The following is a 13,199-nucleotide window of genomic DNA, read 5'->3' as shown; positions in this document are numbered from 1 at the left end:
TTTATATAAAAATATGCAAATCAGAGCTAAAAGTACACATCTATCATTAGGATAAAAGTAAGTTAAAATATTACTTTTATAGATTTAACTTTTTACTCTCTAGGGTCAATTGGCCCCATTTTCAAAATCTTTTGCTGATTTTACTAGCATAGATCATCAGCCTTTAAAGCTTTTTAAATAACTCTATTTCTAGACATTTATCTTAAGGAAAGAGAAAAATAAACATTTACATATCAGAGCCTCTGTTAATACTACTTTTAGCATGGCAAAAAACTGAAATAAACTAAATATCCAAGAGGGAAAACAAGTTTTAGAAGTATATAAACTATACAATAAAATGTTTACATATAAAAATATTTCCTGAGTATTTCATGACGAGGGGAAAAACTCACTTAAAAATTTGACTAAAAGCCTGGAGAAAAAGGAAAATATCACCTATAATTAAAAAACTCAGATACAACATTTTGATGAATATCTTTTATACTTCTCTACATTTTCTCATTTTCTCCAATGAACATTTATAACTTTTATAATGAAAAAAAAAGTCTTCTAAGATATAAAAAAATGGAAATGAGTCAAATAAATGCATTTACACATTCAGAACTCAGTACACAAAAATAAATAATCACAAGAATGAAAGTACTTTCAGATCTACTATCGTCATTTGATAAAGCTTATTTGAAAATCTAACTGGAGAACCACAGTCATAAGACTGTTGCAATCCTATCAGACTAATGACATTTATAGTTACAAAGCTAACGACAAAGGGAGAAACAAGGAGGACGTAGGAAATATTGTTAATTCAGCCTAAGAACATGTATTGATACTGCAGATACGAACAGATAATGTAAATTTTAGTGAAAGCCAAGAGAGAACTGAAAAGACCACATGAAACCAAAAATCAAAAAAGAAGAAGAAAAAAGGAGGAGGAGGAGGAGAAGAAAAAGAAGAAGAAACAACAACAACAAAAACAACATCCTTACCTAATATTTAAGAATGTTAGAGCTTGTAGGTTTAGAATTGCTTCTGGTATATACCGAATACAATTTTGGTATAAGTTGAGATTCTCAAGAGAAACGAAATGACATGCTTCTATGGGAATTTCTGAGAGGCGATTTCGTGACAGATCTGAAAGAAAAATAATGTATATTATTTTACATGGAACTTATTTTATTGAAATGTTAATAAATGGAACTTATTTTATTGAAATGTTAGGTAAATAAGCAGGTTTCATAATTGTTTGAATTCCCAAGAGTTCCCACTGTAGAGACTCGTCCAGAGTAAACATTCATATACTTATTAATCTATTGAAAAAAACATTTTAACATATGCCTCTACATCTTTTTGCCAGGAAATACTGATTCTTTTTGAATCTCCACATATACTGAAAAAAATAAAACCATTATTTTTTGCAAGTAACACAAATTCTAAGGCACATCTGCCTACAGTTACACCAAAGATCATACTAAGTATCAAATATCCTAGGAAACAATGGATCCCTAAAATTCACCTTCTCAAAAGCACAGAAACATTCTGAGGTTTTTGGAAAAGCAAAGCAAAACTGAACAAAAAATACTGCCCTTTTCTTTACAAAGATTATCAGGGTCATGTCAAAAGGATTCAGGAAACATTTTTTGCTCCAACTGGCCAAAGATGAGACAATTTGAGCTTCAATAAGGATAATACTTGCAAAGGACTCAAATCTATCACATATATTGAATAATACTAGTTTATAATGATATCTCTCTCCCACCTCCCACACCAAAAGATAATAGAGAACCAATTCATTATCTTGTAAACTGATTAAGGGGAAAAAATCAAACATTTATCTCACCTTCCCTATATGAACTGTACCACCGAGTAAACCAAACAGATGAAGAGAGGCATCTTTGTGTAAGCGTTCTAGCTATAAATGAAAAGTAATGATAGAATCTAGAATTGGGTATTGGGGCACCTGGGTGGATCAGTTGGTTAAGTGTCCAACTCTTAATTTCGGCTAGGGTCATGACCTCATAGTTTGTGGGATCAAGTCCCCATGTCCGGCTCTTTGTTGACAGTGTGGAGCCTGCTTGGGATTCTCTCTGGCCCTCCCTCTCCTTCTCTTTCAAAAACAAAAACAAAACAAAACAAAAGTTTAGAATTGTGTATTAACGGCTATCTTTACAAGGGGCGCCTGGGTTGCTCAGTCAGTTGAAGTATCTGACTTCAGCTCAGGTCAAGATCTTGCATTTAGAGCGTTCAAGCCCCCCCTCGAGCTCTGTGCTGACAGCTCAGAGCCTGAAGCCTGTTTCAGATTCTGTGTCTCTCTCTCTCTCTGCCCCTCCCTCCACTCACACTCTGTCTCTAAAATAAACATTAAAAAAAAATTAAAAACAATGACAATCAGAAGTTGTATGCCTCCCTGTAGAAGAGAACATCATTTGTGGTCTTGCCAGAAGGACAGAACCTGCGTCTAATCAAGCATTTGCAAACTTTCAGGAAGTGTTGAAGACAAAGGAATGTGCTGAAATACAGTCACTCTATCATTATCCATTTAGATTTCGTTAAATATACTGTGAGATTCATTTGCTTACTACTGTTTTTCTCTTCTTCTCTTCTTCTGCCCAATCTTAAAGTCTCTGTTTGCAATTATTTGGTGAGAATCCTTTACTGAAAGCTTTTCCTAAATGGAGGACCTGAGTTCCTGCATATCCACAAGTATCTTGCTTTCACCATAAACATGTGAATAATACTTGGCTAGGTATAGGCACAGTTCCTTTCTCAGAAATCTGTAGATGTTATTTTACTATCTTCTAAGTTTCCAGTGTCCCCTTGCATAGTCTGGCACATATCTTGGTGATTTTTCATTGTAAACAGCTTGGGTTTTTTTGTGCCCCCATCATCTTCAACACTCTGGTCTGGAACTCAACCTTTCTTCAAATCAGAGAAATGCTCTCCTATTATACATTTAGTTGTTGCATCTCCTCCATTTGCTCTTTCTCTTTCTCTCTCTCTCTTTTTTATTTACTTACCTACCTACTTACTTACTTATTTATTTTTCTGTTTTGGTATACTCTTCTACTTAATGTTCCAGACCAGGAATTTAAGTCTCAACAATAATCATCCTTTCCACAAATTAATACATAAAAAAGCTCCCCCCTTTTCTTCATTTTCTTTTATGCTATGATTAGAAGCAAGTCACTTTGTTTCTCCTGAAAATCTAGGATAATTTATCTTGTTTTGCCTATTAAATCTGTCATCTATCACTTCCAATTTCTATTTCTGTTCTATTTCACCGAAGTCACTTGTTCTTGATGCAATCCTTGTTCATCCTACCTCTGGCTGCTTAAGTTCCTTCAAGTGAATTACTTTCCTTTGCTAATTCATGGCTTGCCTCATCCTTGGAGCTCAGATCAAGCTGCCAGAGTACCCTGAATGGCAGTTAACATGAAGACTGAGGAAGCAATCTCTATAATGCACCAGAAGCTTCCACTCAGAGGCACAACTCTTACTGAAAACTCAAAAATTGTGATAGTTGCTCCATAGGCTTTTGCCTCTTGTTTTCATTTCGGTCACAGTATGTTCCCCAAACTTACATATTCCCTCCAGGCCACACCAGCCTGCAAGCCTCAGAGCTGCTTACTCTGAAGTTGGGAAACAGATCACCATCTTGCCAAAATGCCTCCCCATATTGTATTCATTAGGAGAAAGTCAAAGACTAGGTTAATTTAAGACTAAAAATTTCCTACAGAATCACACTGTAAACAACCTCTTTCTTACTAAATGCAACAAGAATTATTTTTTATCAATTCCTGTTTAAATTTTATTAGTATAATTCTAAAAGTTGAAGAAAAGAGAGGCACCTGGCTGACTCAGTGGGAAGAGCATGTGGCTCTTGATCTTGGGGTCATGAGTTCAAGCCCCATGTTGGGTGTAGAAATTAGTTAAATAAATAAACTTTTAAAAGAAGTCGAAGAAATGAAAGAAATTAATCTCATTTAAATTTTATTTAAATTTAACCCTCTAAAATGACAATTCCAGGCAACAAAGCAGGGACTACTGAAAGTCAGTTTGCCTAATATGTGTATTACAGAGTTAAATTACTTAAAATCCAGGAAAATGAAACAAACCACTTTTTTTTTTTGTCCCCAAACTAGGGAGGGGAAAAAAATAACAGCAAGATATACACTAGGCTTAGATGCATCTCAATAATTTTTTTAATATTTAGCAAATTTAAATCTACCCAGCCGCCTGCTCAGCCCACCAACTGAGCCACCTAGGAGCCCTTGAATTAAGGATTCTTATAAGGTCTTCCACTTAAACTGTATTTTTATTTCAATTTGGGAAGATAAGTAGCTTCTTCCTTATGTTAACTGAGTAAATTCACGAAACAGTCGTTTAGGTCATTGATCATATTATGGAAAATATTGCAAAGTACTAATGGTTTATAAAAAATATTTTTTGTCATACTCTCTCAAGAAAGAAATAATTTTATAGTCAAAGAAATGTGTTTTAAAATGACTTCAAAAAACAACCTTCAGGGGGCACCTGGGTGGCTCAGGTCAAGTGTCTGACTTCGGCTCAGGTCATGATCTCATAGTTCGTGAGTTCGAACCCCATGTCAGGCTCTGTGCTGACAGCTCGGAGCCTAAAGCCTGCTTTGGATTCTGTGTCTCCCTCTCTGCCTCTCTCCTGCTCACGCTCTGTCTCTCTCTCTCACACACAAAAACAAATAAACATCAATAATAAAAAATAAAAAACGTTCAGTTTAAAAAAACTATGGATATGTATTATTCTTAAAACTCTTTCTGGTTATAAAAGCAATGATGTTAAGCTTCATACATGCAGAAGACAGCATAAAACATACATATTTTCCAATAAATAAGATACTGTCGGTACCCTAGAAGCCCCAGTGGAGCTCTTCCCAATCATAACCCTTTCCCTCTCCAAAAGAGAAACCAATCTACTGATTTTAGTGATAATCATTTCCTTGACAATTTTAACCCTTCATCATTTTTAGTATTAGTTTCCTATTGTTGCTGTAACAAATTCAGGGGCTTAAAACAACACAAGTTCATTATTGTATGTTTCTGGAAGTCAGAAGTCTGAAATAAGTCTCAATGGTGGACTAAAACCAAGATGTATTGGCAGGGTTGCATTCCTTCTGGAGCTTTTAGGGGAGAATCTATTTCCTTCTCTCTTCCAGCTTCTAGAGACGATCCACATTCCTTGGCTGATAGTTCCATTCCTCCATCTTCAAGCCAGCGATGTCAGGTAGAGGCCTGATGCTGCCCTCTCTGGGTCTCCTTCCGCTTTTAAGGATCCCATAACATGTTAAGGATCCTGCGCATCTCTCCTTGCTCCCCCAATAATCCAGGATAATCTTATTTTAATGACTGCTGATTAGCGCCTTAATTCCCCTTTGCCATGTAACCTAACATATTCATAGGTTAGGATGTAAACATTTTTAGGGGGCCATAATTCTGCCTACCATAACTATGAACTTTTTAAAAGGAGAAGCATACTGTATGTGTATTTTTTTTGTGTGTGACCTTCATTCAACATTTGAGATTTGATGAGGATAAAAGCAGGAAAATGATCACCCTTAGCCAAGAAGGCTGACCTACAGCCTGCACAGTTTTGATAAGAATCAAATACTGCTCGTTGCTATATTCTTAAAGGATCTCATGACTGTCTGTACATCTCACAGATAGTTAATATTGAGCTGAACGATAAGCACCAGAGAAATCTTGCAAAAGTACTTTTATAAGTAGAAATTCAAAGAAGATATTTATTATCTAATACTCCCTGCATACTCCCTGACCCTTGAACACTAAGCACATAACCACCAGGTTCATATAGCAAAAGTGTAGCTCTTTCTGCCCATGGGCCCTGTCCTCACACTATAATAAAAGCACCTTTTTGCACTGAGAATGTCTCAAGAATTCTTTCTTGACCATTTGCTCATGGCCCCACATCAGGAATCACTCTCGTAAATTGTATCCTTCATTTCACTGTCCTTCATAGCTTTCTACTATATGAACATGCCACAATTTATTTATTTATTCTACTACTGATGAACATTTCAATTACATACTGATCTAGATAAATATCTAGGAGTGAAGTGCTGTGTAATAAGATATATGGATCTTCAACTTCACAAGAGAATGACAAACTGTTTTCCAAAGTGGTTGTACCAATTTACACATTTACCAGCAGTGTGAAAGAGTTCTTGTGGCTTCACATCCTTGCCAATCCTTGTTGTTCTGAGATGTTTTAATGTTTATTATGTTTTAAGGATTTTCACACAGTGGCATTTCATCATTGTGATTTAAATTTTCATTTCCTTGATTATTAATGAGGTACAACAGCTTTTCATATGTTTTTGGTCATCTAGATATCTTTTCTTGTAAAGTCTTTTGGTTTGTTGGAGATCTTTATAAATTCTGAGTATGAATCTGGTATCAATTTATGTGTTGCAAATAACTCTGTGGTTTGAAGTTTCATGGTCTTTGTGGTATCTTTGATGATGGTCTTTAACAGAGTATAATTTTTTATTAATCTTTTCCTTTATGGTTGGTGGTTTTTACAGTTTTAAAAGAAAACCTGCCCTACTCCAAGTTTAAAAAGGTATTTTCTTCTAAAAGTTTTAGAGTTTGACCATCACATTTAATCTACTAGGAATTTATTTTCTAGTATGATGTGAGGTTGGAGGCCAATTTTAATTCTTGCTACAGGGATGCCCATTTATCCCAGTGACGGTTACTGAAAAGACCATCTTCCATCTCATTATTTGCCAGTAACACCTTTGTCATAGATCTTGTGTCTGAGGGTTTGTCTGCAGGCTCTCTAATCCACTGCACAACTTGTCCATCTTTATGTCACTATTATTCAATCTTATTATAGCTTTACAATAATTCTTGACATCTAGCAGAGTGACCTATTCCTAAACTGCTAAGGTATTCCTACCACTTTGCAGTTCTTCAAGTATGTCTTGGCTTTCTAGGTCTTTTGCATCTCCTTATAAATTTTAGAATGGGCTTGTTTAATTTCATGAAAGCACTTGTTGAAATTTTTACTGAGATTGCACCAAATCCAACATCAATTTGGGAAGAAATAACATCCATGAACATCTTCAATCCACGAACATCTCCACTAATTAATTAAAGCCTTCTTTAATTTGTCATTGAAGTTTGGTGATTTTTCTCAGAAAGGTTTTATACATTGTTTACTTGCTTGATTCCCAGGTTCTTATTATTTTATAAATGATATATATTTTTAAAACTTTGTTTTCTAACCATTAGTTACTAATAAAATTGATTTTTATATATTGATTATGTATCTGGCATTCTTGGTAAACATTTCTTTTAGTTGATGTAATTTCCTTGTAGATTCTTTTGGATAGTTCTAGATCTGTAATTACATGGTTCTATGAATACCAAAAGCTTGCTTTTGCCTTTCTGATATTTATTTATTTACTAACTTCCTTACTGAATTCCCTTACAATGCTGACTAGGCCCTCCAGTATAATGTTGAATAAAAGTGGTAATAGAAGGTATTTTGTCTTGCTCCTAATTTCAAAGATTTTCAGTAGATATCCCTTATCAGATTAAGGAAATTCCTTTCTATTCCTAGCTTACTAAGAGTTTTTATACGTAACAAATGTTGAATTTTCATCAATCTCTTTTCCTTCATCTATTGAGATGATCATAGGATTTTTACCTTTTCTTCTATTAATATGGAATTAATTTTACTCCTTTATTTCACTGTTCTTTTATTCCATTAGGGTAGACCTGATTTCTGTCCTTCTCATTAAAATTTTATTCCATTAATGTGAAATTAGATTGGCTTTTGAACATTAATTCTTGCATTGCAGAGATAAACTCAATTTAGTCTTTTTTATCTTGTCCTTTTTATTAATTTAATAATATTTATTAATTTATAATAAAGGTGTTTTATCCTCTTTATTAATTGGACTCAGTTCATTAATATTTGGTTTAAGATTTTTGCATATATAATCATAAATATCATAATAATACTCTGGAGCATTTATTTTCTCATACTAAGTTTTTAATTTAATGTTCATTTTCGAGAGAGAGGGAAAGTGTGCATGCATGGGGGAGGGGCAGAGAGAGGGGAGATGGAGGAGGCAAAGCAAACTGCAGCCAGCGTGATGTGGGGCTCGAATCCATGCACTACAAGATCATGACCTGAGCCAAAGTCAGATGCTTAACCAGCTGAGCCACCAAGGCTCCCTCTCATACTAACTTTGTCAAGGTTTGATATCCAGGTTGTCTGGTCTCATAAAATTTAGTTTGGGAATATTCCCTCCTTTTTATTGACTAAAAGCGTTTACATAGGTTTCAAATTCTTTTTCTTTTTCCTTTTTTTTTTTTTTTTAAGTAATCTCTTAAAAAAATCTCAAACTCATGACCTCAAGATACAAGAGTCAGCACACTCTACCAACTAAGCAGGTCAGGCACCCCTCAAATTATTTCCTTTTAAGAAGCTTGTTAGAATTTATTCATAGAACTATATGGCCCTACAGTTTTCCTTAAAAGAAAGGCCCTACAGTTTTCCTTAAAAGTCTTAAAAGAGGGGCGGCCTGGGTGGCTCAGTCGGTTAAGCATCCGACTTCGGCTCAGGTCACAATCTCGTGGTCCGTGAGTTTGAGCCCCCCATCAGGCTCTGGGCTGATGGCTCGGAGCCTGGAGCCTGCTTCAGATTCTGTGTCTCCCTCTCTCTCTGCCCCTCCCCCGTTCATGCTCTATCTCTCTCTGTCTCAAAAATAAATAAACGTTAAAAAAAAAAAAAAAGTCCTAAGACTTTTCACGACTGACTGAATGTCTTTATACTTCCAGGACTATTTAGGTTTTATAAATCTTCTTGAATCAGTTTTAAGTTATTAGAACCTAGGAGTTTCCTATTTTCATCAGAATTTTCTATTTCATTAGCAAAAAGTTATTTATAATATCCTTTTTTCTTTTTTTTAATGTTTATAGCATCTGCAGGAATGTCTTCTATTTTCCTTTCTGACTTTGGATTTTGTACCTTCTTTCTTGATCAATCTCACCAATGATTTGAAAACATCATTAGTGTTTTCAAAGTATCAACTTTGGCTTTGTTAACCCTATTCATTGTATAATTTCTGTATTGATAAAATATTTCTATCTTTATCACTTTGTTATTTGGAGTAGGGGTTGTGCTATTCTTTTCTTAATTTATTGAGATGGATGCTTAGCCTATTAATTTTTAGATAGTTATTTTCAAATATATACATTTAAACCTATATATAAAATTCCCTTCAAGTGCTGCTTTAGCTGAATCTCATGAGAATATATATTTTATTAGGATATTAGATTAGAAAATATTTTCTATAATTTCCATTATGATTTCTTCTTTGTCTCATTCTGTTAGAAATGTATTCCTTAATTTCTAAACCTGTAAGGATACTCTAATGATCTTTTTGTTGATTTCTAACAACTTCATTATGGTAAGTTATTATGTTATTTCAATCCTTTGCTATTTCTTTGCATTTTCTCTATGGATCAGCATATGGTCCATTTTTATAAATATTCTATGTGAGTCTGAAAATAATGTGTATTCTACATTGGACATAATGTTCTACTTATATCTATTAGGTCCTATTTGTTTGGTTGCATTGTTCAAGGCTCATCTTTACTTTTTTTGGTCAGTGCTCGTATCAACCGCTGAGAGGGGCATATTAGAGTCTTCAGTTACTACTGGTATCTTGTCTATGTCTCTGTAATTCTTTAAACTTTTCTTGATATATTTAGGGGTTTTGCTATTAGGTTCCTACAAAGTTTTAAATTATCAAATCTTTCTGGTAAATCAAATTTTTATAACTGTTAAGTTACCTCTTTTATTCCTAGTACCATTCTTAGCTTTGAAATCTTTCATTTGGTTGGTTTGGTGGACTGCCTTTAACGTGACTCCCATTGTTTATGCCCTTGTATAATACTCCATCCACTTGAGTGTGGGTGGGGCTTCACAAGTAACCAATACACAGTTGACCCTTGCACGGTGTGGGGGTTAGGAACACCAAGCACCCCCCCCCCCCACCCAGGGTTGAAAACCAGGTATAACTTTTTTTTTTTTTTTTAATTTTTTTTTTCAACGTTTATTTATTTTTGGGACAGAGAGAGACAGAGCATGAACGGGGGAGGGGCAGAGAGAGAGGGAGACACAGCATCGGAAACAGGCTCCAGGCTCTGAGCCATCAGCCCAGAGCCCGACGTGGGGCTCGAACTCACGGACCGCGAGATCGTGACCTGGCTGAAGTCGGACGCTTAACCGACTGCGCCACCCAGGCGCCCCTAAAACCAGGTATAACTTTTGACTCCCTCAAAATTTAACTGCTAACAGCCTACTGTTGACCAGAAGCCTTACCTGTAGTATAGTCAATTAACACAAATGTTTATGTTGTATTATATATTGTATTCTTGCAATAAAGTAAGTTAGAGAAAAGAAAATGTTAGGAAAATCATAAGGAAAATACACTTATAGTATCATACTATAAAAAAAATCTGTAGGGGGCACGTAGATGGCTCAGTCAGTTAAGCATCTGTTGATTTCGGCTCGGGTCATGATCTCATGGTTTGTGAATTAAAGCCTCACATGACAGGTACTAACAGCGCAGAGCCTGATTGAAATTCTCTCTCTCTCTCTCTCTCTCTCTCTCTCTCTCTCTCACTCTCTCTCTAACAGCACAGAGCCTGATTGAAATTCTCTCTCTCTCTCTCTCTGTTTTTCTCTCTGCCCCTCCTCCACTAGTGCTCACTCTCACTCTTTCAAAGATAAGTAAATACATTAAAAAAAAAAAATCTGTGTAAGTGGATCTATGCAATTCAAACCCATATTGTTAAAAATCAACTGTACTGGGGCACCTGGGTGGCTCAGTTGGTTAAGCATCTGACTTCACCTCAGGTCATGATTTCATGGTTTGTGAGTTCAAGCCACCTGTCAAGCTTTGCGCTGACAGCTCAGCCTGGAGCCTACTTCAGGTTCTGTGTCTCCCTCTCTCTCTGCCCCTCCCCTACTCATGCTCTGTCTCTCTCTCAAAAAATATATAAAGATAAAAAAAAATCTTTCTGGGGTGCCTGGGTGGCTCAGTTGGTTAAGCATCTGACTTCAGCTCAGGTCATGATATCATAGTTCACGAGTTGAGCCCCACGTAGGGTTCTGTGCTGATAGCTCAGAGCCTGGAGCCTGCTTCAGATTCTGTCTCCCTCTCTGCCGTCTCCTGCTCACACTCTGTGTCTCTCTCTCTCTCTCTCTCTCTCTCAAAAATAAACATTAAAAAATTTTAACCATGCTTTAAAAAATAATCTTAAAAAAAATCAACTACACTTCATTGGTTAGACTTGCCTTTAATTCACAGAATAGTGCAAAGGTGATGATGTCTTTCCTGTGGGTATATCTGTCTCTCTCTGTTGCTAGCTTTGAAGAGGCAAGCGAGCATGAATTCTACCAATGAAAGGAAACAAATTCTGCCAATAGTCTGAAGGAGCCTGGAAGCAGGTCCTTCCCCAGTCAAGCCTCCAGATGAGAACTCAGCCCTAATCAACACCTTGATTGAAGCCCTGCTGCAGATCTAGCTATGCTGTGCCTGGACTCCTGATCCAAAGTAACCATTAAGTTCCTGAAGCTGCTAAGTTTGTGATGATTTGTTATATACCATGGAAAACTAATAGTTAATATATCCATAGAATATCTTTTTCTTTAAAAAAAATTACTTATTTTGAGAGAGAGAGTAAGCAGGGTAGGTAGGGGCAGAGAGAGAGGGAGAGAGAGAATACCAAGCAGGCTCCAGACCCAGAGTGGAGCCTGACATGGGGCTTGATCCCACGACCCTGACATCATGACCTGAGCTGAAATCAAGAGCCGGGCATTTAACTGACTGAGCTACCCAGGCACCCCAACAGAGTATCTTTTTCCTATTCTTTAATTTCAACCCTTATGGATCATTATGTTTTGAATATGTTTCTTGGGGCATTTGGGGTGGCTCAGTTGGTTAAGCTGGTCTGGCTCTTGGTTTTGGCTCAGGTCATGATCTCACGGTTCATGAGATCAAATCCCACATCAGTACAGAGCCTGCTTGGGATTCTTTCTCTGTCCCTCTCTTTCTGCCCCTCCCCCACTCATTCTCTTCTCTCTCTCAAAATAAATAAACTTAAAAATTTTTTTTAAATTTTTTTTTCAACGTTTTTTATTTATTTTGGGGACAGAGAGAGACAGAGCATGAACGGGGGAGGGGCAGAGAGAGAGGGAGACACAGAATCGGAAACAGGCTCCAGGCTCCGAGCCATCAGCCCAGAGCCTGACGCGGGGCTCGAACTCACGGACCACGAGATCGTGACCTGGCTGAAGTCAGACGCTTAACCGACTGCACCACCCAGGCGCCCCAAAACTTAAAAATTTTTGAATATGTTTCTTATAAACAGCACACAGATTTTGCTTTCTTTTTATTGCCTGACAATCTTTACCTTTTAACTGAAAGACACTATATTTAACATAATTACCCAATGTATCTGGATTTTTAAAAGGGTCATGTTATTTCTGACATGTAGTCCTTGATTAATCATTAAAGATGAAACTAGCAAAATACGAATACAAAATTTAACCACATTTGACTTAGTGACTAATGTAGGAAAATCTCATTTATAGGCAGTGTCCTGAGTCTGTATATAAACCAAATGCTTCAAAATTACCTCATGTTTTTCTGTAGAGGGAAAAAAGATTTCTTAGCTTTGAGAACTATCTTTATACAATAATGCCAAAGAAATGCTAATATCTGCAAATATATTGCTTTTCCAATTATTTTCTATTTCATGATGGAAATGCTTTTGTCTATCCAGCTGCCTAAGTCAGAATTCCGGAATCATACTTTTTCTTTTTCCCAATCTAATCCTATCAACAAACACTATCAGTTTCTTGATCCAAATGTGTCTTAAATCCATCCGTTTCTGTTTATCACGTTTGTCACTGCCTCTTAAAATTAATCTAAGAATCAAATAAAACAGTGCATGGAAAATTACTTCATATACTATAAAACACAAAAAGGCATACATAAATCCAGCTTCCTTGGGTTGAGAGCAACACAATAAAAACAAATAACCAAACTCCCCAAATTATATGGAATTGTAGTAGGCAAGAAAATGTAACAGAGTACAATACAATGATTTATTACCTTTGGTCAC

The 13,199-nt window shown here is 36.1% G+C and overlaps 1 protein-coding gene across 5 annotated transcripts in view; it reads right to left on the bottom strand.

Moving 5' to 3' along the window:
• The window catches only part of LRCH3 (leucine rich repeats and calponin homology domain containing 3), a 122,019-nt gene that overhangs the window by 67,494 nt on the left and 41,326 nt on the right, over window positions 1–13,199 (bottom strand). For all 5 annotated transcript variants that reach the window (XM_047099342.1, XM_047099338.1, XM_047099339.1 and 2 more), the window contains exon 2: window positions 984–1,128. In XM_047099342.1, the coding sequence (XP_046955298.1) occupies window positions 984–1,128 (145 nt within the window). The remainder of the gene's footprint in view (window positions 1–983; window positions 1,129–13,199) is intronic.

Source organism: Lynx rufus, unplaced genomic scaffold (assembly GCF_022079265.1).
Source record: "Lynx rufus isolate CCGP_SWC_20201006 ecotype Redwood Valley unplaced genomic scaffold, mLynRuf1.p SCAF_5, whole genome shotgun sequence".
Lineage (NCBI taxonomy): Eukaryota > Metazoa > Chordata > Mammalia > Carnivora > Felidae > Lynx > Lynx rufus.
This window is presented reverse-complemented; position numbering and strand designations above follow the sequence as displayed.